This window comes from Macaca nemestrina, chromosome 10 (genome assembly GCF_043159975.1).
Source record: "Macaca nemestrina isolate mMacNem1 chromosome 10, mMacNem.hap1, whole genome shotgun sequence".
Classification (NCBI taxonomy): domain Eukaryota; kingdom Metazoa; phylum Chordata; class Mammalia; order Primates; family Cercopithecidae; genus Macaca; species Macaca nemestrina.
The window spans coordinates 133,770,566-133,794,915 of NC_092134.1; the positions used below are offsets into that span (position 1 = coordinate 133,770,566).

At 43.9% G+C, this 24,350-nt stretch overlaps 2 protein-coding genes across 2 annotated transcripts in view; one reads left to right on the plus strand and one right to left on the minus strand.

Annotated features, from left to right (window-relative positions):
• LOC105499926 (oxidized low density lipoprotein receptor 1) overlaps nt 1-13,742 on the minus strand; it is a 55,309-nt gene extending 41,567 nt beyond the window's left edge. Inside the window, exon 1 of the mRNA XM_071072240.1 lies at nt 12,570-13,742. The gene's annotated coding sequence lies outside the window, so the exon portion shown is untranslated. The remainder of the gene's footprint in view (nt 1-12,569) is intronic.
• Nucleotides 13,743-13,801: 59 nt separating this feature from the next.
• LOC105499929 (GABA type A receptor associated protein like 1) lies at nt 13,802-24,027 on the plus strand. Its single transcript, XM_011772817.2, has 4 exons — nt 13,802-14,170; nt 18,991-19,069; nt 21,360-21,478; nt 22,687-24,027. The coding sequence occupies exons 1-4, from the start codon at nt 14,081-14,083 to the stop codon at nt 22,750-22,752; spliced, it is 354 nt and encodes a 117-aa protein (XP_011771119.1). The 5' UTR covers nt 13,802-14,080; the 3' UTR covers nt 22,753-24,027.
• Nucleotides 24,028-24,350: the final 323 nt, after the last annotated feature.

A 24,350-nucleotide genomic window follows, 5' to 3' on the forward strand; every position in this document is an offset into this window, starting at 1 on the left:
GAGGTCAGGGCAGGATATCTGCCCTTGAGCAAGCCAACTGGGAAAATGATTTCAGTGATGATTTCAGTGATTTATGGATTGTCTAAGATACATGGAGAGTTCAACTGTGGAAAATATGTGACATGCTGTCACTGAGTAGTGGTGGCCAATGTCCTTCCACTGGCATCTCCACCTTGGTTAACCCAGAATTGTGCTATTTCCCGCCCCAGGGTGCCTCACAACTTTAGAAGTCTGGGAAGGGTACTATGAAAGTAAGCAAGCCAGGCGTGGTGGCTCACGCCTGTAATCCCAGCACTTTGGGAGGCTGAGGCGGGCGGATCACAAGGTCAGGAGATCGAGACCTTCCTGGCTAACACGGTGAGACCTCATCTCTACTAAAAAAAAATACAAAAATTAGCCGGGTGTGGTGGCGGGCACCTGTGGTCCCAGCTACTCGGGAGGCTGAGGCAGGAGAATGGCGTGGGCCCGGGAGGCAGAGCTTGCAGTGAGCCAAGATCGCGCCACTGCACTCCAGCCTGGGCGACAGAGCGAGACTCCGTCTCAAAAAAAAAAAAAAAAAAAAGAAAGTAAGCAGTGTAGGGCCGGGCGTGGTGGCTCATGCCTGTAATCCCAGCACTTTGGGAGGCTGAGGCAGGAGGATCACAAGGTCAGGAGATCGAGACCATCCTGGCCAAGATGGTGAAACCCCATCTCTACTAAAAATACAAAAACTAGCTGGGCCTGGTAGCATGTGCCTTTAGTACCTGCTACTCGGGAGGCTGAGGCAGGAGAATCGCTTGAACCCGGGAGGCGGAGGTTGCAGTGAGCCGAGATCGCGCCACTGTACTCCAGCCTGGGCGACAAAACAAGACTCCGTCTCCAAAAAAAAAAAAGTAAACAGTGTTGAAATTTAAAGGATATTTGAATTTTAAACATTAATTACATGGTATAATGGCATTTTCTGTTTATAAGAAAAGATATAAAAAATTACAATGTGAATCATGGAGACTGGTGAAAATTCCAGGAGTGATGTGACAGGAATTAATCTGGAAGACAGGTTGGTTTCTTTTTATGGAAGGCATTAAATGTGAGCTTGAGCAGTTTGGACTTTATCCTGCAGTCGATGAAAGCCATCACAAGTTCTTGAAGAGGAAAAAGGGATAATGTAACTTTTAAGATGCTTTGGTTGTCACTAAAAAATGAAAAAGAGAAGTAAAATACAGGAGACAGGGTGACCATTACGGCTAAGGAGCTACCCTAAAGGCAATCTCTTTAATTTCTATGATAAAATCTTACTTATGGACAAAGTTATGAAATAAGGCAGACTCAGTTAACGCCTCTTCTCTCTCAGCCTCCGAGTACCAAACCTTAAATTGTTTCTGTTACCCTTTGGTTCTTGCTATTCCTGTTTGATAAATGATACCAGTGCTACAAGTATCTAGACTTTTCTTTAATTCCGACTTTGTGTATCAAACTTGCCTATACAGGATCTCTCTTGTGTGCTCTTCTCTTACACTATAGTTAGGACCTGCTCTCCCCTCCAATATTAATACTAATTACCATAAATGATAAAGTTGAGTACTATCCTCTCTCTCCCAAAGAGTTGTAACTTCAAACTCAGTAAATACCTAAGTTGATAAATGCAAATCCAATTCAGTGAGAACAAAAGTTGATTAAGAGGATGGGTATGGTGGCTCACATCTGTAATCCTAGCACTTTGGGAGGCCAAGGCGGGCGGATCACCTGAGGTCAGGCGTTCAAGACCAGCCTGGCCAACATGGTGAAACTCCCATCTCTACTAAAAATATAAAATTAGCCAGGCGTGGAGGCGCTTGCCTGTAATTCCAGCTACTTGCTCGCCTGTAATCCCAGCTACTTGGGAGGCTGAGGCAGGAGAATCACTTGAATCTGGGAGGTGGAAGTTGCAATGAGCTGAGATTGCACCACTGCACTCCAGCCTGGGCAAAAAGAGCAAAAATGTATCTCAAAAAAACAAAAACAAAAAAAAAACTCCTGACCTCAGGTGATCTGCCTGCCTCAGCCTCCCAGAATGCTGGGATTACAGGCATGAGCCACTGTGCCTAGATCCTTTTATTTTTTAATTTATGTTTTATTTTTTAAAATTAAATATATGTATCCTTACAGATTGAAAATTCAAACAGCCCCGCAAGGCTTGTGAAGAAAAATAGCACCTTCCCACCACACACATATTTTCTACTCCCTACTTTTTAGCTGGTATTTTTAGGCCTACAGTTCTTCAAATACTATACATATGTTGCTATTCTTGATTTTTATTTTTGGTTTGGAAACCATCTATTGACTTGCCATTATAAAAGATGAAAATGAGGCTCTTTTTTTACCACCACCTCCACCTTTGCTAGCATCACACATCTGAATATTTCTCACGCCCTCCTATCATCCAAATATGATGATATCTTAATTTTGATTAGATCAGTGTAATTAGAAACAAGAAAGGGAGCATTAATGGTTAAGAGCCTGATACTGGGCTTTTTTTTTTTTTTTTTTTTTTTTTGAGACGGAGTCTCACTCTGTCCCCCTTGCTGGAGTGCAGTGGCCAGATCTCAGCTCACTGCAAGCTCCGCCTCCCGGGTTCAGGCCATTCTCCTGCCTCAGCCTCCCGAGTAGCTGGGACTACAGGCGCCCGCCACCTCGCCCGGCTAGTTTTTTTGTATTTTTTAGTAGAGACGGGGTTTCACTGTGTTAGCCAGGATGGTCTCGATCTCCTGACCTCGTGATCCACCCGTCTCGGCCTCCCAAAGTGCTGGGATTACAGGCTTGAGCCACCGCGCCCGGCCGATACTGGGCTTTAAGGGTAAAAATTGTAGCTCTGCTCTTTACTCCCTGTCCAATCTTGCTGTAGTCACCTAATCTTTCTAGCTTCAATTTCCTCAACTGTAAAATGATGAAAAATGAGTACACCTACATTATATTATATGAGGACTATGGGAGTTGATATATATATTCATATATAATAACATATTTAAAACATGCACATTAATATACTAACATGTATTAATCACTTTCATTATCTTATAGATTATCTTTCATCTCTCATCATCTCTTTCTAAAAGGAAAATTATGCTTCCTTAATCCCACATCTTTTTCTTTCTTGGTTTATTTTCTCATTGTGGGGGTTCTTACTGAAAACAAGAACATTAAAAGTAAATTTTGGGGACTGGGCAAGGTGGCTCACGCCTGTAATCCTAACACTTTGGGAGGCAGAGGCGGGTGGATCACCTGAGGTCAGGAGTTTGAAACCAACCTGGCCAACATGGTGAAACCCCGTCTCTATTAAAAATACAAAAAAATTAGCCAGTGTGGTGGCACATGCCTGTAATTCCTGCTACTTGGGAGGCTGAGGCAGGAGAATTGCTTGAACTCAGGAGGTGGAGGTTGCAGTGAGCCAAAATCGTGCCATTGCTCTCCAGCCTGGGCGACAGAGCGAGACCCAGTCTCAAAAAAAAGGTGAATTTTGGGAAAGTTGCCATGTCTAAGAATGTCTTGAGCTTCCCCCACACTTAAACAATACTATAGCTTGTTATAAAATTCTCGGAAGAAAATAATTTCCCTTAAAAATTAAAGGCATAGGTCTTTAAATAAAAGCTGATCTCCTCTTCTGTCATCTCTCTGAGACTCCTATTATTTGAATGGCGAATTTCTAACATTTCACCTCTTTAAACAAATCTGACCTCCCTCCCCTGTTGCTTCTCTGTGATTCCTCGTATTTGAATGTGGGACTTCTAATTTACCTTCCCTGCCCCCTTTTCTTGTTTTTCTTTGGTCTTACTGCTTGACTTTCTAGGACATTTCCTTTAACTTTCTTCTAATATTTCTCCTGAATTTTTTCTTCTCATACTTTCAATTTTTAAGATTTTTTTTCTCTAAATGTTATTTGGCTGCAGCTGTTTTTGTTTCATGGAAGCAATCTTTCCTCTTCTTTTTCCGAGGATGTTAATGATACAATTTTTTGGTGTTTCTATCTCCCTGAGTAATCTTTAATTTTCTTCAAATTGTTTTTCTCTTACTGAGTCATATTGGACCTTTCCTTCAAATCCCTGGAGATTTTTGACTACTTGCTGTCTTCTTATATTTGAAAGCAGGATGCTACAAAAGCTCATTTGAAATTCTGCATGCACGGCCCGGTGCGGTGGCTCACGCCTGTAATCCCAGCACTTTGGGAGGCCGAGGCAGGCAGATCACTTGAGGTCAGGAGTTGGAGACCACCCTGGTCAACATGGTGAGACCCTGTCTCTACTAAAAATACAAAAATTAGCTCGGTGTGGTGGTGAGTTCCTGTAATCCCAGCTACTCAGGAGGCTGGGGCACAAGAATCGCTTGAACCGGGGAGGCAGAGATTGCAGTGAGCCGAGATCGCGCCACTGCACTCCAGCCTGGGCAACAGAGCGATACTCTGTCTCAAAAAAAAAAAAAAAAAAAAAAGAAAGAAAGAAAGAAACTCTACATGCATGCAAACAACCTTGTAGAATTCTACATGCATCCAACCATGGTCTTCTACTGGGCAGGTTGTCGGCTGGGTTGAGTAACTGGAACAGACTCGAAGGAAGAAGGTTGGGGATTTAGGAGTCAGTATGGAAGTTCTCACTTAATATTCCTGTTTTCAGTACGCTGTCTTCTACGGAGCCCTTTTCCTCTAGCTTTTCCAATTCATAGACTCTTTGTTTCTTCTCTATAAAGAATAAATCTCAAGACTATACGGGGATGGGAGAGAAGAAATTACATGGCTATATAGGGCTAAGGAGATAACTTGGTAGTAAAAATGCCTGTGCCTTTCTAAATCATCTAATGAGTAGGCTACTTTAGACTTTTTTTACTGCCAACTTCAGATTCCGTTCCTTAAGTCTACTTTGTAAGTTATTTATCATTTGTTAGCCTTCTTTCTAGAGTTTAAAATTGATTCCTACTTCCCCCTTTTCTCTGATGTAGTGAGGTAGTTTGTTTGTTTGTTTTGAGATGGAGTCTCACTCTGTCACCCAGGTTGGAGTGCAGTGGCGTGATCTCAGCTCACTGCAACCTCTGCCTCCTGGGTTCAAGCGATTCTCCTGCCTCAGCCTCCCTAATAGCTGGGACTACAAGCACACGCCACCATGCCTGGGTAATTTTCGTATTTTTAGTAGAGGTGGGGTTTCACTATGTTGGCCAGGCTGGTCTTGAACTTCTGACCTCAGGTGATCTGCCAGCCTCAGCCTCTCAGAGTGCCAGGAGTACAGGCATGAGCCACCGCACCTGGCCTGATTTTGTGAGTTTTTTACTTCTTTTTTTCTTTACAGTCTATCTTTATTTCCTAGAGCTGCTGTAACATAGCACCACAAACTAGATGGCTCAAACAACAGAAATGTATTGTCTCACTGTTCCAGAGGCTGAAAGGCTGATATTAAAGTGTCAGCAGAGTGAGGTTCTTCTGAGGACTGGGAGGAAGAATCTGTTCCATGCCTGTCTCCCAGCTTCTAGTATCCTCAGGTGTTCTTTGGGTTGTGGATGACGTTCTTCCTGTGTCTTCACATCCTCTTTCCTTTATTCATGCCTGTTTTTGTGTCCAAATTTCCCCCCTTTTATAAGAACACCAGTCATATTGACTACAATCCACTCGAAAGATCTAATCTTAATTTAATTATCTGTAAATACCTTGTTTCCAAATGAGGACGCAGTCACTGATAATGGAAGTTAAAGCTTCAACATCTTTTTGGACGACACAATTCAACCCATTACACAGTTGTTTTAGCGCCGCCTCAGGAGACAGCAAAGCCAAAAATACCTTTTCATTCCACCGTCTTAAATTAGAAGTCTATCCTTTGCTCCTTTCATGATGCTATATTGTGTATTTTGAGTCTTTGTGTCATGAGTTATCCAAGGCCCTGACAACATAAAAACAATATATGCTGTTTTTGCATTCTTTTATGAGGTAGTCAGTCAGGGAGGACACAAAAGGAGACAGAGGAGACTCAGGAAAACATTTTCTGACAAGTAATTTTTGTTTACTTGTGAGTAACAAAGCTTACTCACAAGTTGCAGAGACAGCAGTCACAGCATGCCATACAGGTCACACATCAGAAAGACACCAGGGAGGTCAGGGGAAAGAAGACAGGAGCGAGGGTAAGGTTTAGGTCAAAGCGTTCAATGGGGTTGCCATAGGAAAAACAGGAAAGGGACAGGTAAACAATTTAGTTTGAAATACTTCTATGGGCTCTAAACCACAAAGGTTGTCCCTGGTTGCCTGGTAACTGGTCCTCCTATGATTAAGGCAGAGAAATGTTGCCTCCTGGAATATACAGGTTGGATATAGGAGGTATAGCTCTAGATTGGTGAGTTTGTATATCAAAGGCATGTTCTCAGCTGAGCCCTTGCTATCTCTACGAACTGGTTAGCTCTGGTAAAGACAGTCTCTCCCCAGCCAGAATTTTTTTTTTTTTAAATGTCAAACACCATAATATACAGAAAATAAGAAAAACTATCTCTCTCTCGCTACTGGAAGAGACTATCTGAAACTAGGAACCTGGATGCCATTAGAACTCCCCCAAACTCTGCATGTATCTCTATCTCTCTCTATCCCTGTCATATACCTTTGCCTCTCTGAGTGTTATCTTTATCTATCTCATTTATCTGGTGACTGCTTGAGACCAAAACAATAGCAGCCCCTGATCTCATATCATCCACTATGGTCTGAATGTGTGTATCATCTCCAAATTTGTACATGGAAATCCTAACCCATAAGATGATATTATTAGGAGGTGAGGCCTTTGGTAGGTGATTAAGTCATGAGACTGGAACCCTCATAAATGGATTAGTGCCGTTATAAAAGAGGCCTGAGGCAGAACCCTCTTTCTTTCCTTCTGCTATGTGAGGTTGGAGTGAGAAGACAGCTGTCTATGAGGAAGCGGGCCCTTACCAGTTAATCAGCTGGCACCTTGATCTTGGACTTTCCAGTCTCCTGAACTGTGAGAAATGAATCTCTGTTGTTCATAAACCACCCAGTCTGTGTATTTTGTTATAGCAGCTGGAATGGACTAAGATGTTATCTAAACTTCATCATCAAAGAAGAAGGGGCTTCTTTAGTTCATATGCAAGAAATTCTAAGGAAAAATTCGGATTAATCTTATGGTCAAGGCAGTGAGATTTTATGATTGGTGGGTTCCACTAGAACCATGTGGTGTCAATGTAAAAAGAGTAGTTACCTCTGAAACCATACATACATCCCACCCCCCGCCAAAAAAAAAAAAACAAGGAGATGTCATGGGCGTCATGTTTTTTGTTTGTTTGTTTGTTTGAGACACAGTTTTGCTCTTGTTGCCCAAGCTGGAGTTCAATGGCACGATCTCAGCTCACTGCAACCTCCACCTCCCAGTTCAAGCGATTCTCCTATCTCAGCGTCTCGAGTAGCTGGGATTATAGGTGCGAGCCACCACGCCTGGCTAACTTTTTGTATTTTCAGTAGAAACAAGGTTTCACCATATTAGCTAGACTGGTCTCGAACTCCTGACCTCAGGTGATCTGCCCACCTCAGCCTCCTAAAGTGTTGGGAGATTACAGGTGTGAGCCACCACACCCAGCTGGCATCACGTTATCTAATGAACAATGCATCATTATACGTGCTATGACAAAGATAAGCACACAATGCTTTGCAAGTGCCTAGAAGGAATTCAGAACTCAGGTAAAGAAGATCAAAAGTATCCTAGAGAAGACGATGTCTGAACTAAACCCTGAACATTTTATAGAAACTAATCAGAAAAAAAAAGGAAGAAAATATTTTCACAGGAAGGAGGCTTTGAATATCCAGTGGTCTGAAACAATAGCAATACAGGGAAAATAATTTAGTATGCCTGAAACATAGAGTGCAATAATAGGAAATGGCTATATATGAGGCTCAAGAGAGAAACAATAGCCTGATTGTGAGTACTCTATTTCCCTTGTAAAGAATTTGAACTATCTCCCAAAGATTGCAGAGAACGCTGACCACTGAATGATATCAACAAGAGAAATGACACAATGAAATATAGTTTTATTACATTTAGTCTGGCATCAATGAGCTCTCTTTTTCCTAGAAGTGGGAAGGACAGGACTGAACACTATTTACTAATGTGTTTGAGTAATAGTGCTGTTTTTTCTTTTTTTTTGAGATGGAGTTTTGCTCTTGTTGCCCAGGCTGGAACGCAATGCTGCGATCTTGGCTGACTACAGCCTCTGACTCCCAGGTTCAAGTGATTCTCCTGCCTCAGCCTCCCAAGTAGCTTGGATGACAGGTGTGTGCCACCACGCCTGACTAATTTTGTATTTTTAGTAGAGACGGGGTTTCTCCGCGTTGGTCAGGCTGGTCTCGAACTCCTGACCTCAGGCGATCTGCTGGCCTTGGCCTCTCAAAGTGCTGGGGTTACAGGCGTGAGCCACCACGCCTGGCCCAATAGTGGTGATTTTGAAGCATATTCTCAGATTTTCCAATACTTCCTCCAGGTAGAAGTGGAGTCTGTAGCACCTTCCTTTGAATCTGAGCAGAACTTTGTGACTGCCTTGAGAAATAGAATGAGGCAGAAGTGTCCCTTTGAAACTAAAATGACTAGATTACAAGAGGCCATGTGCTTTCTGCTGACTTCTTTTGGCAAATTTGCCCAGAGAGCCCCTAGGCACCATGAAAGAAGTCTAGCTAGCTTGCAGACACTATGGGAAGAGACCCATGGTGAGATCCTACAGAGAAAGAGGCGGCTGAGGAACGCCAATTGTTTGAGTCTTCCCAGTCCAACTACCAAAACTGCTAGTGAAGAAGCTTTCCAAGAAGACGCTATCACCAGTCACTAACTAAAACCAAAGCTGAGCCCCATTACTTCAGATTTGTGAGCAAAATAGATGATGCTATTATTTTAAGCCATTCTTTTGAGGTGGTTTGCTATATAGTAACAGATAATCAGAGCTAAGCCAAAATTTTTAAAAAATGAAGATTAAACTAAGGTAGTGGCAGCTGCAATGAAGCAATGTGAGCACACAATTATTAAGGAGGAAGATCCACTCATGTATAGTTCAGGGGCAGGAAATATTTTCCTAGTCTTGGAGTCAGCCAGGCACATCCTGGTGGTGTTTGACACTTGATTTGTGGATGGCAGCTTACTAAAAAATTCAAATTAAGTAATAAAATTCCTTATTTAAATTCCAAGTTTAGCAAGCAAATTTTGAAAATGGCTGTGAATAACTAAACCTCTAGCTATTGTATTTCTCATTGGAGACCAATGCACTAAAATTCTGGTTTCATATATCAATTTAAAAGTGATAATATAAGAGACCCTGGGCCTGGTGCAGTGGCGCCTCCCAAAGTGGAATCCCAGCACTTTGGGAGGCCGAGGCGGGTGGATCACCTGAGGTCGGGGGTTCGAGACCAGCCTGACCAACATGGCGAAACTTCATGTCTACTAAAAATACAAAATTAGCTGGTGTGGTGGCACATGTCTGCAATCCCAGCTGCTTGGGAGGCTGAGGCAGGAGAATCACTTGAACCTAGGAGGTGGAGGTTGCAATTAGCCAAAGGGCAAAACAGTGAAACCCCATGTCCACACACACACACACACACACACACACACACACACACACACACAAAGACCCTAAATCAAATCAGACCTATCTTTATGGTAAATTCCACCTGTTTTCAGATTCAAATGCTTGATTGGGGGAGATAAAAAGCATGTTTGGGGCAATTGAGGAAATATAAATATAAGCTCTGTATTAGATAATGGAAAATATTAGTGGTTTTTAAGGTGTAATAACCATTGTGGTTATGGAGGAACATGTTCTTATTCTCAGGGGGGATATAATTTGTATATTGTGGTGGTGTTATGTTTCTAATTTACTTTTTTTTTGAGACGGAGTCTCGCTCTGTCACCCAGGCTAGAGTGCAGTGGCACAATCTCGACTCACTGCAAGCTCCGCCTCCCGGGTTCAAGCGATTATCTTGCCTCAGCTTCCTCAGTAGCTGGGACAACAGGCACCCACGGCCACACCCGGCTAATTTTTTGTATTTTTAATAGAGAAGGGGTTTCACAGCGTTAGCCAAGATGGTCTTGATCTCTTGACCTCGTGATCCGCCCGCCTTGGCCTCCCAAAGTACTGGGATTACAGGCGTGAGCCACCATGCCTGGCCTCTAATTTACTTTCAAATGGAAAAAAATCTAGGTGAAGGCTATATTGGTGTTTATCATACTATTTTTCAAAACTCTCTACATGTTTAAAAATGTTCATAAAAGACTGAAAAAACTTCTAACCCTTGAAATCATTTAAAAAAGTGCAAGAAACGTTGAAAAGATATTTGAGAAAATGTGAGCTTTTTAATGTAGTATTTTGGTTTTGGTTAAATAAGACATTTTGAAATATTTTACTTGATTGTGTTAATTTAAAATTTACTTCTTTAGGCTGGATTACACCTGTAATCCCAGCACTTTGGGAGGCTGAGGAGGGTGGATCACTTGAGGTCAGGAGTTCAAGACCAACCTGGCCAACATGGTGAAACCCCCATCTCTACCTAAAAATACAAAGATTAGCCTGGGGTGGTGGTGTGCGCCTGTAGTCCCAACTATTTGGGAGGCTGAGGCAGGAGAATCGCTTGAATCTGTGAGGAGGAGGTTTCAGTCCGCGGAGATCATGCCACTGCACTCCAGCCTGGCAACAGAGCGAGATTCTGTCTCAAAAATAAATAAATAAGGCCGGGTGCGGTGGCTCAAGCCTGTAATCCCAGCACTTTGGGAGGCCGAGACGGGCGGATCACGAGGTCAGGAGATCGAGACCATCCTGGCTAACTCGGTGAAACCCCATCTCTACTAAAAAATACAAAAAACTAGCCGGGCGAGGTGGCGGGCGCCTGTAGTCCCAGCTACTCGGGAGACTGAGGCAGGAGAATGGCGTGAACCCAGGAGGCGGAGCTTGCAGTGAGCTGAGATCCGGCCACTGCACTCCAGCCTGGGCGACAGAGCGAGACTCCGTCTCAAAAAAAAATAAAAAATAAAAAATAAAAAAAATAATAAATAAATAAATAAATAAATAAAAATGTAAAAACACACCCACAAAATAAAAGCAACTAAGTTTCATTACTGGCACAAGAAAATGAATCATATAGTCCCACTTCTTCATGTTATTTTTCTCCATGGCATTTTTCAGTCTTTATGTATGAAAATCCATGAGGGCAGGGCGCGTTGGCTCGCGCCTGTAACCCTAGCACTTTAGGATGCCGAGATGGGCGAATCACCTGAGGTCAGGAGTTCTAGACCAGCCTGGCTAGCATGGCGAAAGCCCGTCTGTACTAAAAATACAAAAAAATTAGCTGGGCGTGATGGCGGGCGCCTTGTAATCCCAGCTACTCAGGAGGATGAGGCAGGAGAAAATTGCTTGAACCCGGGAGATGGAGGTTGCAGAGAGCCTAGATGGAGCCATTGCACTCCAGCCTGGGGGACAAGAGAGAAACTCTGTATCAAACAAATAAATAAAATAAATAAAGAAAATCCATGAGTTATTGTATCACATTATATGTTTATAATTTTTAGGTCTTATTTTCAAATTGAAAATAGTTTAATTTTCAGTTGCTCATTTTAGGTTTTTTTGTTTGTTTTGGTTTTTTTCTGAGATGGAGTCTCGCTCTGTCGCCCAGGATGGAGTGCAGTAGCGCGATCTTGACTCACTGCAAGCTCCGCCTCCTGAGTTCACACCATTCTCCTGCCTCAGCCTCCCCAATAGCTGGGACTACAGGCGCCCGCCACCACGTCTGGCTAATTTTTTTGTATTTTTTAGTAGAGACGGGGTTTCACTGTGTTAGCCAGGATGATGTCGATCTCCTGACTTTGTGATCCACCCACCTCGGCCTCCCAAAGTGCTGGGATTGCAGGCTTGAGCCACCCCGCCTGGCCTCATTTTAGTTTTGATGCAAATATAGCTAAACCCTCCCTGGTTCTCCCTCCCGGGTTCAAGCGATTCTCCTGCCTCAGCCACCGGAGTAGCTGGTACTACAGGCATGCGCCGCCACGCTCAGCTAATTTTCTTTCCTTTTTCTTTTTTTTTTTTTTTTGTATTATTAGTAGAGACGGGGTTTCACCATGTTGGCCAGGATGGTCTCTATCTCTTGACCTCGTGATCCATCCACCTCGGCCTCCCAAAGTGCTGGGATTACAGACTGAGTCGACGCGTCTGGCCTATTTTTATTTACTTACTCTTTTTGAGACAGAGTCTCGCTCTGTCTCCCAGGCTGGAGTGCAGTGGGCGATCTCAGCTCACTGCAGCCACTGCCTCCGGGGTTCAAGCGATTCTCCTGCCTCAGCCTCCACAGTAGCTGAGACTATAGGAGCGCACCACCATGACTGGTTAATTTTTGTATTTTTTGTAGAGACAGGGTTTTGCCCTGTTACCCAAGCTGGTCTTGAACTCCTTAACTCAAGCGATCCTCGGCCGGGGCCTCCCAAGGTGCTGGGAGAACAGACGTGAGCCACCGCGCCTGTCCCCTTGTGGGTGTTTTTAAAATTAGAGACACTGAGACCCCGACTGAAGAAGATAGGCCATGGGGCTGCTGTTGTCTAATATTTCTCAGAACTCACCCGGCTTGTATGGGCAACGCAGCCCGTTTTCACTCTTCTTTTTCTTTGCAGTCTCCACGGTCCTCCGTGTCGCTGCCTACCGTACTGGTTGGAAGGTCTTTATTCTTTGACTCTAGGTGGGGAAAGCGAGAACGAGGCTTCGCCGCACCTGCCGCAATGCCCAATCTTCCACTGGCATTCCAGGCAGCGCTTTCCAGCCACGTGAGGGATACCTAACCACTGGAACTAAATAAGATGTGGGGGAAGAATTGAGGTCATCACCTAAATTGCTTGATACTCTCTTTTCCAGAAGACAAGCCTCCTTTCTGAGTTAATGGCAGAAAGTGAATCACTTCTTTCTTTCTTTTCTTTTTCTTTAAGACGGTGTTTCGCTCTTGTTGCCCAGGCTGTAGTGCGATGCCGCGATCTTGGCTCACCGCAACCTCCGCTTCCCGGGTTAGAGCGATTCTCCTGCCTCAGCCTCCAGAGTAGCTGGGATTACAGGCATGGGCCACCACGCCCAGCTAATTTTGTATTTTTAGTAGAGACGGGGTTTCTCCATGTTGGTCAGGCTGGTCTCGAACTCCTAACTTCAGGTGATCCCCCTGCCTCGGCCTCCCAAAGTGCTGGGATTACAGGCATGAGCCACCGCGTCCGGCTAGAAAGTGAATCATTACTGTATTTGATTGTACGTGAAGCCCTCCGTAGTCCTGACTGACATCACGTCTCCTTTGGACCTTGATTACACTCCGCGTCCTTCATCTGACTCCTCTCTTCAAATTCCTGAGTCACGCTCTGTTTATGTTGCTGTTCAGGAGCGAACTGCGGCGCGGCCCAAACACTGTGACGCCAGCGCGGGAGGAGGGCCGCGGGAGGGGCAGCGGAAAGCGCAGAGGGCACGGTGCAAGCACGAGACAGCTCTGCATTGGCCAAAGGGATCCCAGGAGGCCTGGGCCTCTTTTCCCCTGAGGCTGGATCCCAACCAGCAGGAAAAGGATTTTCGCCTTTTGTATTTGTTTTGGGGCCAAACCAAGAAAAACAGTGGAGGGGGAATAAAACATGTTTAAAATTGTTTTTGTCTTAAAACCGTCTTTCACAGTCACAAAATAAAACACAACTAGAATGTTTTGATGTTTGCAATGACATCGATTTTGAAAAACGTTAGCCAGAAAGGAAACGCAGTTAAGACAGCACTCGGCCGCCCCCTGCCCTCGGCGCCTGGGGGGCGGGGCGGGACGCGCAGGGTGACGTCACAGCCCGACGCGCCACCCAACTGTTTTTGTGCTCGCAGCTCCAGCGAAAAGCCGCCGGTATTTCTCCACCTGGCTCTCCTCTATCTCCGGGCAGGCTCACCCGAGATTCCCCCCCACACCGAACCCCCTCTGCACGCTCGGCCCAGCGCTGTTGCCCCGGGAGCGGACGTTTCTGTAGCTATTTGAGCACACCTTGACGTCGGCGGAGGGAGCTGGACAGGGCCAGCGGCGAAGGAGGCAGGCCCCGCGCGGGGAATTTCGGAAGCCCTGCGGTGCATCATGAAATTCCAGTACAAGGAGGACCATCCCTTTGAGTATCGGAAAAAGGAAGGAGAAAAGATCCGGAAGAAATATCCGGACAGGGTCCCCGTGAGTGTAGAGGAGCGGGGGGATGGGAGGGGAAGGGCCCGCGGGGGCGGGGGCTGGGAGTCGAGATGGCTTCCCTGGGGCGCCCAGGCGACTCTGGGGAAGGGAGGTGCCGATAATTAGTTAATCCTGAACGCCCTTCAGTGCCCGAGCCAATGGACGTCCAGACTGCGGAGCTTTTAAAACCACATATGCCCGGGGCCTGAACCCCACTTCAGGGCTGACGGTGTTTTTGGGGCCGAGCTGCCATCTTCAGTGACTCAGCAACCCACACGGTCTCAGCAATACTGAGACCCTGTGTGGGTTGAGGTGCGCAAAATAGCGCCCCTGTGTGCGAGAGTGGTTAGATCAGGGCCGTGGATTGGCTCCCTTTAAGAACGCGGGGACACTGTGCTGTGCGGTGAGGTTTGCGCAAACCCGGTCGATTTCTGCCTTGGCTGGTTCTCCTTTAATGAAGTTGACTTTGGCTGTCATATCATTGGGCTTGGGAGGAAAAGGTTCAGAAGCTATTCGGTTCTTTTCTTGCATTACAGGGGGGTAGGGGAGCACAAGACAGTCCGGGCCTGAAAAACAAGGTCACGTTCTCTGCGCAACAGCCCTCATGCCTCATCGTTCTAGGCTCCGGGAAATGTGTGGGGACAGCCAGCCTCCCCCGGTATTGATTTCTGATCACCTGGCACCTGCACGCGATAAGGCAGGACTGAGACGTTTTTTCTGTGTTTTGGACACCGGCTTAAGTAGTTAAAACTAGCGCAGGTAGTGAGTAGGAACAGAGAAGAAACATTAGGTGTCTTTCACCATCCGGGCGTTTTCCCCATTACCCCCTCCCCCGCCCCTTGCCTGGTGTTTCTCTAATGTGGGCTGCGCAGCCGAATTGGAGGGCAGAGTATGACTTTTAAGTGGTAAAGGGACCAGCAGCTGTTGGATTTTGGAAATGGAGGAGCAGAGATTTTTAAAATTGTGCTCTTTATCTTCAGGTAGGAACATCAGGATTACATGTCACATCATGGTAAAATAATTGCTGTTATCTGATGTCTTATCTTGATTCGCAGCCACTCTGGGTTTCTTCTCTAATCCTTACCTAACGTTCGTGGTTTTATAGCTACCAGAAGCCAGCAGGGCCTTAGCCCAGCAGTAGAAACCTCTTGTACCCCTTTTCCTTTAAAAAAAAAAAAAAAAAAGTCATTAGGGCTCTTCCATTCCTCAGAAATTACCAAAGGGTTTTCAGTTTATAGAGGGGTGAGCTAATCCCTTACTCGGTAAAGGATCCTTGACAAAATACTTTGCTGGTTTCTGGACCTTGGATACCTGAAAATTTTGCCGAGTTCTGGTGATACCAATCTTTAGAGCAATGATATTTAAAAAATACAGTCATATTTTACTAATAGTTTACAGTAGCAGTATAAGTACTCAGTCTGTAATCATTCGCTTAATCTTTACACGATTATAATCCCCGTTCTACAGACGGAGTATTCAAAGCACAAAGAAATGCGGTAACTTCCTAAAGGTTTCACATTGCTGATCTGTGTTTGAGCCGGAATTCTAACCCTGTCTGACGGACTGTGGAGCTCTCGGAGACCTTAACCTCCGTGCCATACTGTTTCTCAGTTTCTAATATAGTTGTTATTAACCAGAATTAATGACGTGCTGTGGACTTCACACTGTTAAGTATTGGAAATAGATAAATACTTATGTGTATTCTGAATATTTCAGTGCATTCTGTTCTTTTCATGCTCATAGTTTGGTGTTAAATGTTTTACTCCTGTGATAATTTTTAAGCCATTAAGACTGTCACTCAGATTTCAGCTTCCCTAGGGTTATGTTTTAACCAGCGCTGAGCTGCTCCCAAGGTGCTCAGTCTGTGACCTTCTTTCTAGTTATGACGCAGGTTCCTTGATTTGGTTCTAGTTCTGGGAATTCACTGCATCCTTGGGCAGAACTTTTAATCTTGCTGTGCTAGATAGAGTGCCTTGTTTACAGAAAAGAGGGTTAGAGTAGTGGTTCCTAAAGCCCATTCCAGCTTGACCATTGGTGTTATTCAAGCAGTGGCGTATCCTGACTGCTCGCATAACCAGAGTTTAGTCCCACCAATATTTCTTCAGAGCTAACAGTTGAAAAGAAGAGGTATGCTTGTGCCTTCAGAGAGGAGGGGTTGGTGGGATCTTGAAATTATCTTCAAAGACACAACATATCAAAAAGACTGCTAGAAACAGATTGTCTATTTTAAAAATTCATAGCTCTATTGAGTATTAGTCACATTTTACAAATGAGGAAAACTGAGACCCAAAGAGGCAAAGCATCTAGCCCAGGGTCTACCATAGTGAGGAGTAGAGTTGGGATTCCTGGAAATTTAACCTTGGTTCTGGGAAACCAATCCTTTAATAATTACCCCTCCCCCTTTTCTTCCTCTCCAAACCCCTGCCTTCCCTCCAGGTATTGCGGTCTGCTTTATCACTTTCTTTTTCTGTCTTCCTTTGTGGTTTTTCTCTTTTACTGCTAGGTCTCAGAGTTCCTTTGGGGCACAGTGCTAGCCTCTTTCTGCCTTTTCCTTTTAATTCCTGGCTTACATTACCCTATTTCAGTTTTTATTTTTAAATTTAAAATGTGATCATGTCCCTCTGGTCTTCCTGATTCAGGATTTTTTCTACAAGAACATAAGTTTTTGTTTTTTTAAACTAATTTTAATCTGTTCCTTTTAATTTAAAAGGTTCAAACTCCCCCCCCCAAGTTAATTATGTTAGATAATTCTTTATAATTTATGAAGCATTTTCATGTAAACTTTTATTTATTACTCACATTCACATGATATTAATAGCATGACTTTGTTAAAGATGTGTTAGAAAGTTTTCAGGCTGGGCACGGTGGCTGACACCTGTAATCCCTGTACTTAGGGAGGCTGAGGCAGGTGGAGCACTTGAGGTCAGGAGTTCGAAACCAGCCTGGCATCATGGTGAAACCCCATCACTACTAAAAAATACAAAAATTAGCCGGGCGTGGTAGTATGCGCCTGTAATCCCTGCTACTCCTGAGGCTGAGGCAGGAGAATCGCTTGAACCCGGGAGGTGGAGGTTGCACTGCACTCCAGCCTGGGGGACAAATGTGACTCTGGACCTCAAAAAAAAAAAGTCACTGGAATACTGAAGCTGAGAGAGAGGTTACGTGACCTGTTGAAGATCACACAACCACTAGAAGTACTTGTACAGTGTTTTTTTTCCTGCAACTTCACTTTTTTTTCTGCATTTCCCCTATCTTCTAACTAAAATGACTATATTTTCTTTTCTTTTTTTTTTTTTGAAATCAAGTTTTGCTCTTGTTGCCCAGGCTGGAGTGTAGTGGCCCGATCTTGGCTCACCGCAACCTCCACCTCCCAGGTTCATGCGATTCTCCTGCCTCAGCCTTCCTGAGTAGCTGGGATTACAGACATGTGGCACCACACCCTGCTAATTTTGTATTTTTAGTAGAGACGGGGTTTCTCCATGTTGGTCAGGCTGGTCTCGAACTCCTGACCTCAGGTGATCTGCCTGCCTCAGACTCCCAAAGTGCTGGGATTGCAGGCGTGAGTCATTGTGCCCAGCAGTGATTATATTTTCTAAACTAAAAGTCTAAAGCTCATGATTTTACAATAGATATTTTCTGTTTGGTAAGTTTTAGTGTATAAAAAAAACTTTTAAATTGGTATATATCTAGTACAGAAATACATGATTTTTATACAACTTGAACTATATATATGTAGTTCAATATAATGTAGACAGAAATCCCTTAAAAGCCTAACAATCTAAAGCCTAAAGCTCGTGATTTTACAATAGATACTTTCTGTTTGGGAAGTTTTAGTGTATAAAAAAACTTTTATATTTTTATAGATCTAGTACAAAAATACATGATTTTTATACAACTTGAAGTATTATAGAAGTATATAATGTGGACATTGAAAATCCCTTAAAGTCCTAACATAATCAATATCTATTAATGGCTTGTACTGACATCGTATTATAGGATGTCATTGTCAGACTTGTTTTAACACTGTTTCTTTTCCATTTAATAGCGTTTGAACAATCTTTACAGTTCTTGGAAATTGTGACAAAGTATAAGATTCAAACCACATTATTGGTACCTTTAATAAATCGTATTTATAAGGAATAATAACTTATAGGTGATCAGGATCGTATGAGAAAACGCAGTTTTCTTGATGCTCTAATTAAATACCAGAAGGTGGCCAGGCATGGTGGCTCACATCTGTAATCCCAGCACTTTGGGAGGCCAAGGCTGGCAGATCACTTGAAGTCAGGAGTTCGAGACCAGCCTGCCCAACATGGTGAAACCACATCTCTATTAAAAATACAAATACTTAGCCAGGTATGGTGGTGTGTGCCTGTAATCCCAGTTACTCAGGAGGCTGAGGCAGGAGAATTGCTTGAACCCGGGAGGTGGAGGTTGCAGTGAGCTGAGATGGAGCCACTGTACTCCAGCCTTGGCGACAGCGAGACTTCATCTCAAAGATAAATAATAAATAAATAAATACCAGTAGGTATATGTCCTATAGTAGATCTTACGGATAACCTGTAATTACTTAAAATCAAAGCTCTTTTTACTTTTCATCATGTACAATCTCTAGTTTATTTTTATTTTAGTAATGCAGCTATAACCTCACTAAGGAAGCCCATTTTTTTTCATATAATTTTATCAGGGGTGGGGGGATAAGAAATGCAACAGGTGTCCTGGACAGATTCATTTCCAGTAGTAACTAGGGAACTCTAGGGTGTGGAAGGAAAAATACTAGATTGCCTTCTGTAGTTTTCATTCCTACTCTCCTCCTCTCCTTCCAGGTGATTGTAGAGAAGGCTCCAAAAGCCAGGGTGCCTGATCTGGACAAGAGGAAGTACCTAGTGCCCTCTGACCTTACCGGTAATGCTCTTTGCCTCCCCTGACCCTTCCTCCCCTGACAGAGCTCTCCAGATCCTTATTATATGCATGAGATTGTGAGATTGAGAGGCAGTGCATACTTGAAAGAAGTAAGCGGGATGCCCCAGAGTTATCTGATTAAAAAATGACTCAGGCTGGGCACAGTGGCTCACACCTGTAATCCCAGCACTTTGGGAGGCTGAGGTGGGCGGATCATGAGGTCAGGAGATCGAGACCATCCTGGCTAACGGGGAAATCCGTCTCTCCTAAAAAAAATACAAAAAATAAACTGGGCTTGGTGGTGGGTGCCTTGTAGTCCCAGCTACTTGGGAGGCTGAGGCAGGAGAACGGTGTGAACCCAGGAGGTGGAGCTTGCAGTGAGCCGAGATCGCGCCATTGCATTCCAGCCTGGGTGACAGAGTGAGACTCTGTCTCAAAAAAAAAAGAAGAAAGACTCAGTAGTTCTTTCCCATCACCATGTCTTGTTGGATTTTGACACAGCAAAGCATAAGACATTGAAAGAAAGGATCAGAAGCCCATTATTTAAACCCCTTTTATTTTTATTTTGTTTAATTAATTAATTTATTATTATTATTATTTTTGAGATGGAGTTTCGCTCTTGTAGCCCCGGCTGGAGTGCCGTGGTGTGATCTCAGTTCACTGCACCCTCCCATCTCCTGGGTTCAAGTGATTCTCCTGCCTCAGCCTGCCAAGTAGCCGGGATTGCAGGCACCTGCCACCACGCCTGGCTGATTTTTTTTGTATTTTTAGTAGAGACAGGGTTTCACCATGTTGGCCAGGCTGGTCTTGAACTGCTGACCTCAGGTGATCCACCTGCCTTGGCCTCCCAAAGTGCTGGGATTACAGGTGCGAGCCACCGTGCTGGGCCTAAACCAATTTTAAAATTCAGCTTTGGCTGGGTATGGTGGCTCACACCTGTAATCCCAGCCCTTTGGGAGGCCAAGGCCGGTGGATCATTTGAGGTCAGGAGTTCAAGACCAGCCTGGCCAACATGGTGAAAACCCATCCCTACTAAAAATACAAAAAAATTAGCCAGACCTGGTGGCAGGCGCCTCTAATCCCAGCTGCTTGGGAGGCTGAGGCAGGAGAATCACTTGAGCCTGGGAGGCAGAGGTTGCTATGAGCTGAGATCGTGCCACTGCACTCCAGTCTCAGTGACAGAGTGAGACCCTGTCTCAAAAAAATAAAATTTAGCTTTGTGGCCGGACATGGGGCTCATGCCTGTAATCCCAACACCTTGGGAGGCGGAAGTGGGCAGATCACCTGAGGTCAGGAGTTTGAGACCAGACTGGCAAACATGGTGAAACCCTGTCTTCATTAAAAATACAGAAATTAGCTGGATGTGGTGACGGGCGCCTGTAATCTCAGCTACTTAGGAGGCTGAGGCTGGAGAATTGCTTGAACCTTGGAGGCAGAGATTGCAGTGAGCCGATATTGTGCCATTGCGCTCCAGCCTGGGTGACATGGTGACGCTCCGCCTCAAAAAAAAAAAAAAAAAAAAATTCAGCTTTGTTAATTGTGATGTCAATTTGTTCCAAAAAGAAAACCAGTCTGGTTTCTTGAGAGGATTATGCTTTAGAGTTTCCTGATTACATCTTCTTAAGCTACATTTTTTTAAAAATAAGTTTTGTAGATTTTGTTTGGGATTATAAGACATATATTCAGTCTTCATCTTGAGCCTTAATGGAATACACACTGCATCCAGGAGACACTGGAAAGATTTTGTTGATTTGCTTCAGATTTAACAGGTTTGAATATCAGCCATCTAGAAAGTTTTCAGTATTCTCAGGTAAAGGCAAAGCACTGAACCTTATTTAATGCCCCAACACTGAGTTGAGTGACTGTGCTAAGATGACCAGTGTCCAGTGGACCCCTTTCATTGCTAAGCTTTTCTTAGGGTGGGTCTGGGGATGGAAAGTGTTTCAAGTCGGGTTTAGACAATGATGGGAATGTTTTGGTCTGGATGCATGTGGTATTCCTTCAGCGTAGTCCTCAGGCTTTGAGTGGATATGCTAACATGAGGTCTGAGATTGAATAAGAGAGGAAAGGAGGAATAAAGTCCACTATGGCATATCAGGGACTGTACGGGCTTCTGAGTTTCCCTTTTTATTTTGAAAGCTCCAGGATAGTATTTGGCTCTTCTCAGGTGGTATATAAAACTGGTACTGACTCTAAGGGGAAAAAATGCAACTGAATTTTTTTCCAGGACTTACCATTCTACTAATTCCTTGTTTTCTTCCTTTCTTGTCTGCCTTTTTCTTCCATCATCCAGTTGGCCAGTTCTACTTCTTAATCCGGAAGAGAATCCACCTGAGACCTGAGGACGCCTTATTCTTCTTTGTCAACAACACTATCCCTCCCACCAGTGCTACCATGGGCCAACTGTATGAGGTAATGGTTCTAGCCGAACAATACTGGATGCCGTCCAGGGCAGTCTGGCATCCTCTAGCTCTTGTTCTAGTATATGTTGATAACACAACTGAGAAGTGGGGCAGAAGGTGTTATTTATCTGGATCCTCTTACATATGGCAGTGTAAGGCTCTGAGAGATTAGATACCACTTGTTTTTCAGGGATTAGGCACTCTACTAGATTTAATCCTTTTGAAATCTCTTCTCAGTCTTGTCTGACTATAGTGTTTAATGTGGGATTGTTTATTGAAACAGCAGGAAGTGACTCCTGATAGCAAAAGTTCCAAAGCATCAGCCCATCACAGTTCCTGCTCTTCTTGTTGGTAGCCTGTAATTTGTGATGCATTCAGAATCCAGTTCATTATTTTACTCCCATTTAGCAACAGATTGAGAAAGCACATAATAGTAAAGCCAGCTTCTAACTCTGAGGCCAGCCTCCGCTACAGTCAGCTTCCTCTGTGAACTCTGAAGTTTTGGCTTGAGACAAACACATTGATCTAAACAGGGGGAAACTTCTTCTTAGAACAAAACGAAAACTGTGAAACAGATTCCACATTATCTGGGCACAATGAATCAGATCAAATGAAATATAAAATTAAGGCAAAGTCTGTAAATGGATTCATTTGTCTTAACAGATAAACTGAGGAGGAATAATTTTTATGTGATTTTGTTTAATTGGAAGTGTCAGAATTTGGAGAAACTATAGTAAAGGACTTTATTATTACTAAAAATATAACCTAGGATTGTAACTATTATTTTTTGCAGTATTTTGCATAAGACGCTTCCTTCTCATTATGCCCTATTAATGGATTACATAAATTTATAATAATCCTGAATCTAACTTTTATTGCATAGCATATATTCCCTGTTAGTATCTGCCCCTTATATATCCCATCTGTGGTATCTATGTTCCCCTTGCTAGGACTGAGCTCTTTAAGAGTGAGTACTGTGCCCCAGTCATCTTCATATCCCTGATACCTATGTGTAATATGTTTTCAGTGAAGGATTTTTGTTTGTGAACTCAGAGCTCAAAGTGTAATTCCAACCACATCTCCTGATTCTTTGCTCCCCTTTTAAATGGGGATGAACGATACCTTCCATACCTGCTTTACAAGCTTGTGTGAGGCTTAGCATCTTAGAGCTAATGAATGAATATGTTTTCTAAACTGTTGTCTTATCTCTTCCCCTAGGACAATCATGAGGAAGACTATTTTCTGTATGTGGCCTACAGTGATGAGAGTGTCTATGGGAAATGAGTGGTTGGAAGCCCAGCAGATGGGAGCACCTGGACTTGGGGGTAGGGGAGGGGTGTGCGTGCGACTTGGGGAAAGAGGGTGACTCCCACCGCGAGGAGACAGAAGGTGAAGACATCTAGAAACATTACACCGCACACACCGTCATCATATTTTCACATGCTCAATTGATATTTTTTGCTGCTTCCTCGGCCCAGGGAGAAAGCATGTCAGGACAGAGCTGTTGGATTGGCTTTGGTAGAGGAATACGGATGATGTAATTTCACAGCATTCCTGAGATTTCATTTTTGTGCAGTTTCATAGAAGGGTCAGGAGGTGGACAAGTTGGGGCCAGAGATGATGGTAGTCCAGCAGCAACTCCCTGTGCTCCCTTCTCTTTGGGCAGCGATTCTATTTTTGACATTTGCACAGGACAGGTAGGGAAAGGGGACTTGTGGTAGTGGACCATACCTGGGGACCAAAAGAGACCCACTGTAATTGATGCATTGTGGCCCCTGTTCTTTCCTGTCTCACACTTCTTTTCTCCCATCCCAGTTGCAGTCTCACTCAAACATCACAGTACCACCCCAGGGGTGGCAGTAGACCACAACCCAGAAATTTAGACAGCGATCTCTTACCTTTGGAAAATAGGGGTTAGACATAAAGGTGGTTATGATTAAGAAGATTGTTTTGTTATTAAATAGCATTAAACTGGAATTGACAAGACTATTGAGCATCTCTGTCTAACCTGTTCTTTCTCTCTGGTGCCCCTTATCTCACCCCTACCTTGGAATTTAAGTCTCAGGCATTTCCAGTTGTAGACTAAAACCACTCTTAGCATCTCCTCTAGTATTTTCCATGTATCAGGACAGAGATGTCTTATGTAGGGAGGGAGCAAGTGTGAAGTAAGGTAATTATATACACCTCTCATTCAGGATTCTTGCTCCCATGCTGCTGTCCCTTCAGGCTCACACGCACAGGAATGCTATGTGATGGCCAGCTGCTTCCCTCCTTGGTTATCATCCACTGCAGCTGCTAGTTAGAAAGGTTTGGAGGGATGACTTTTAGTAAATCATGGGGATTTTATTGATTTATTTTCACTTTTGGGGTTTTGTGGGGTGGGAGTGGGGAGCAGGAATTGCACTCAGACATGACATTTCAATTCATCTCTGCTAATGAAAAGGGTCCTTCCTCTTGGGGGAAATCTTTGTGTCAGTTCTGTCAGCTGCAAGTTCTTGTATAATGAAGTCAATGCCATCAGGCCAAGGAAATAAAATAATTGCTTACCTTAAAAATCCACTGAGTTCAGCAATGTTGTCTTTATTTTGTGTGTATTAGAATAGATGATATGTGGACTCTGAACAAAAGAACTAAGTGGGGAAAGCTGTTCATGACGAATGTTCACATATGGTCAGACCCATATATATTTACTCAGGTCTTTAGTGAGCAGGAGTTGCTGTTCAAGGGTGAATGTTACGCTGGGGCAGTGTGCCTGCTGCGTTGGAGGGGTGTGTGTGTGTGTGTATGTATGTGATTTTCTCCTCCAAAGATAAGTGCATTGTCACTGTTCTATGTGTTTCTGAAAGCTGAAGGTGGAAGACTGCCTACGTGGAGTGTAAGGG

Excerpts from the sequence above, each read along its gene's own strand:
- LOC105499929 (XM_011772817.2), top strand. The coding sequence starts at position 14,081 with ATGAAATTCCAGTACAAGGAGGACCATCCCTTTGAGTATCGGAAAAAG. Across the intron at positions 14,171-18,990 it reads AATATCCGGACAGGGTCCCC|GTGATTGTAGAGAAGGCTCC; the intron begins GTGAGTGTAGAG and ends CTCTCCTTCCAG. Across the intron at positions 19,070-21,359 it reads AGTGCCCTCTGACCTTACCG|TTGGCCAGTTCTACTTCTTA; the intron begins GTAATGCTCTTT and ends TCCATCATCCAG.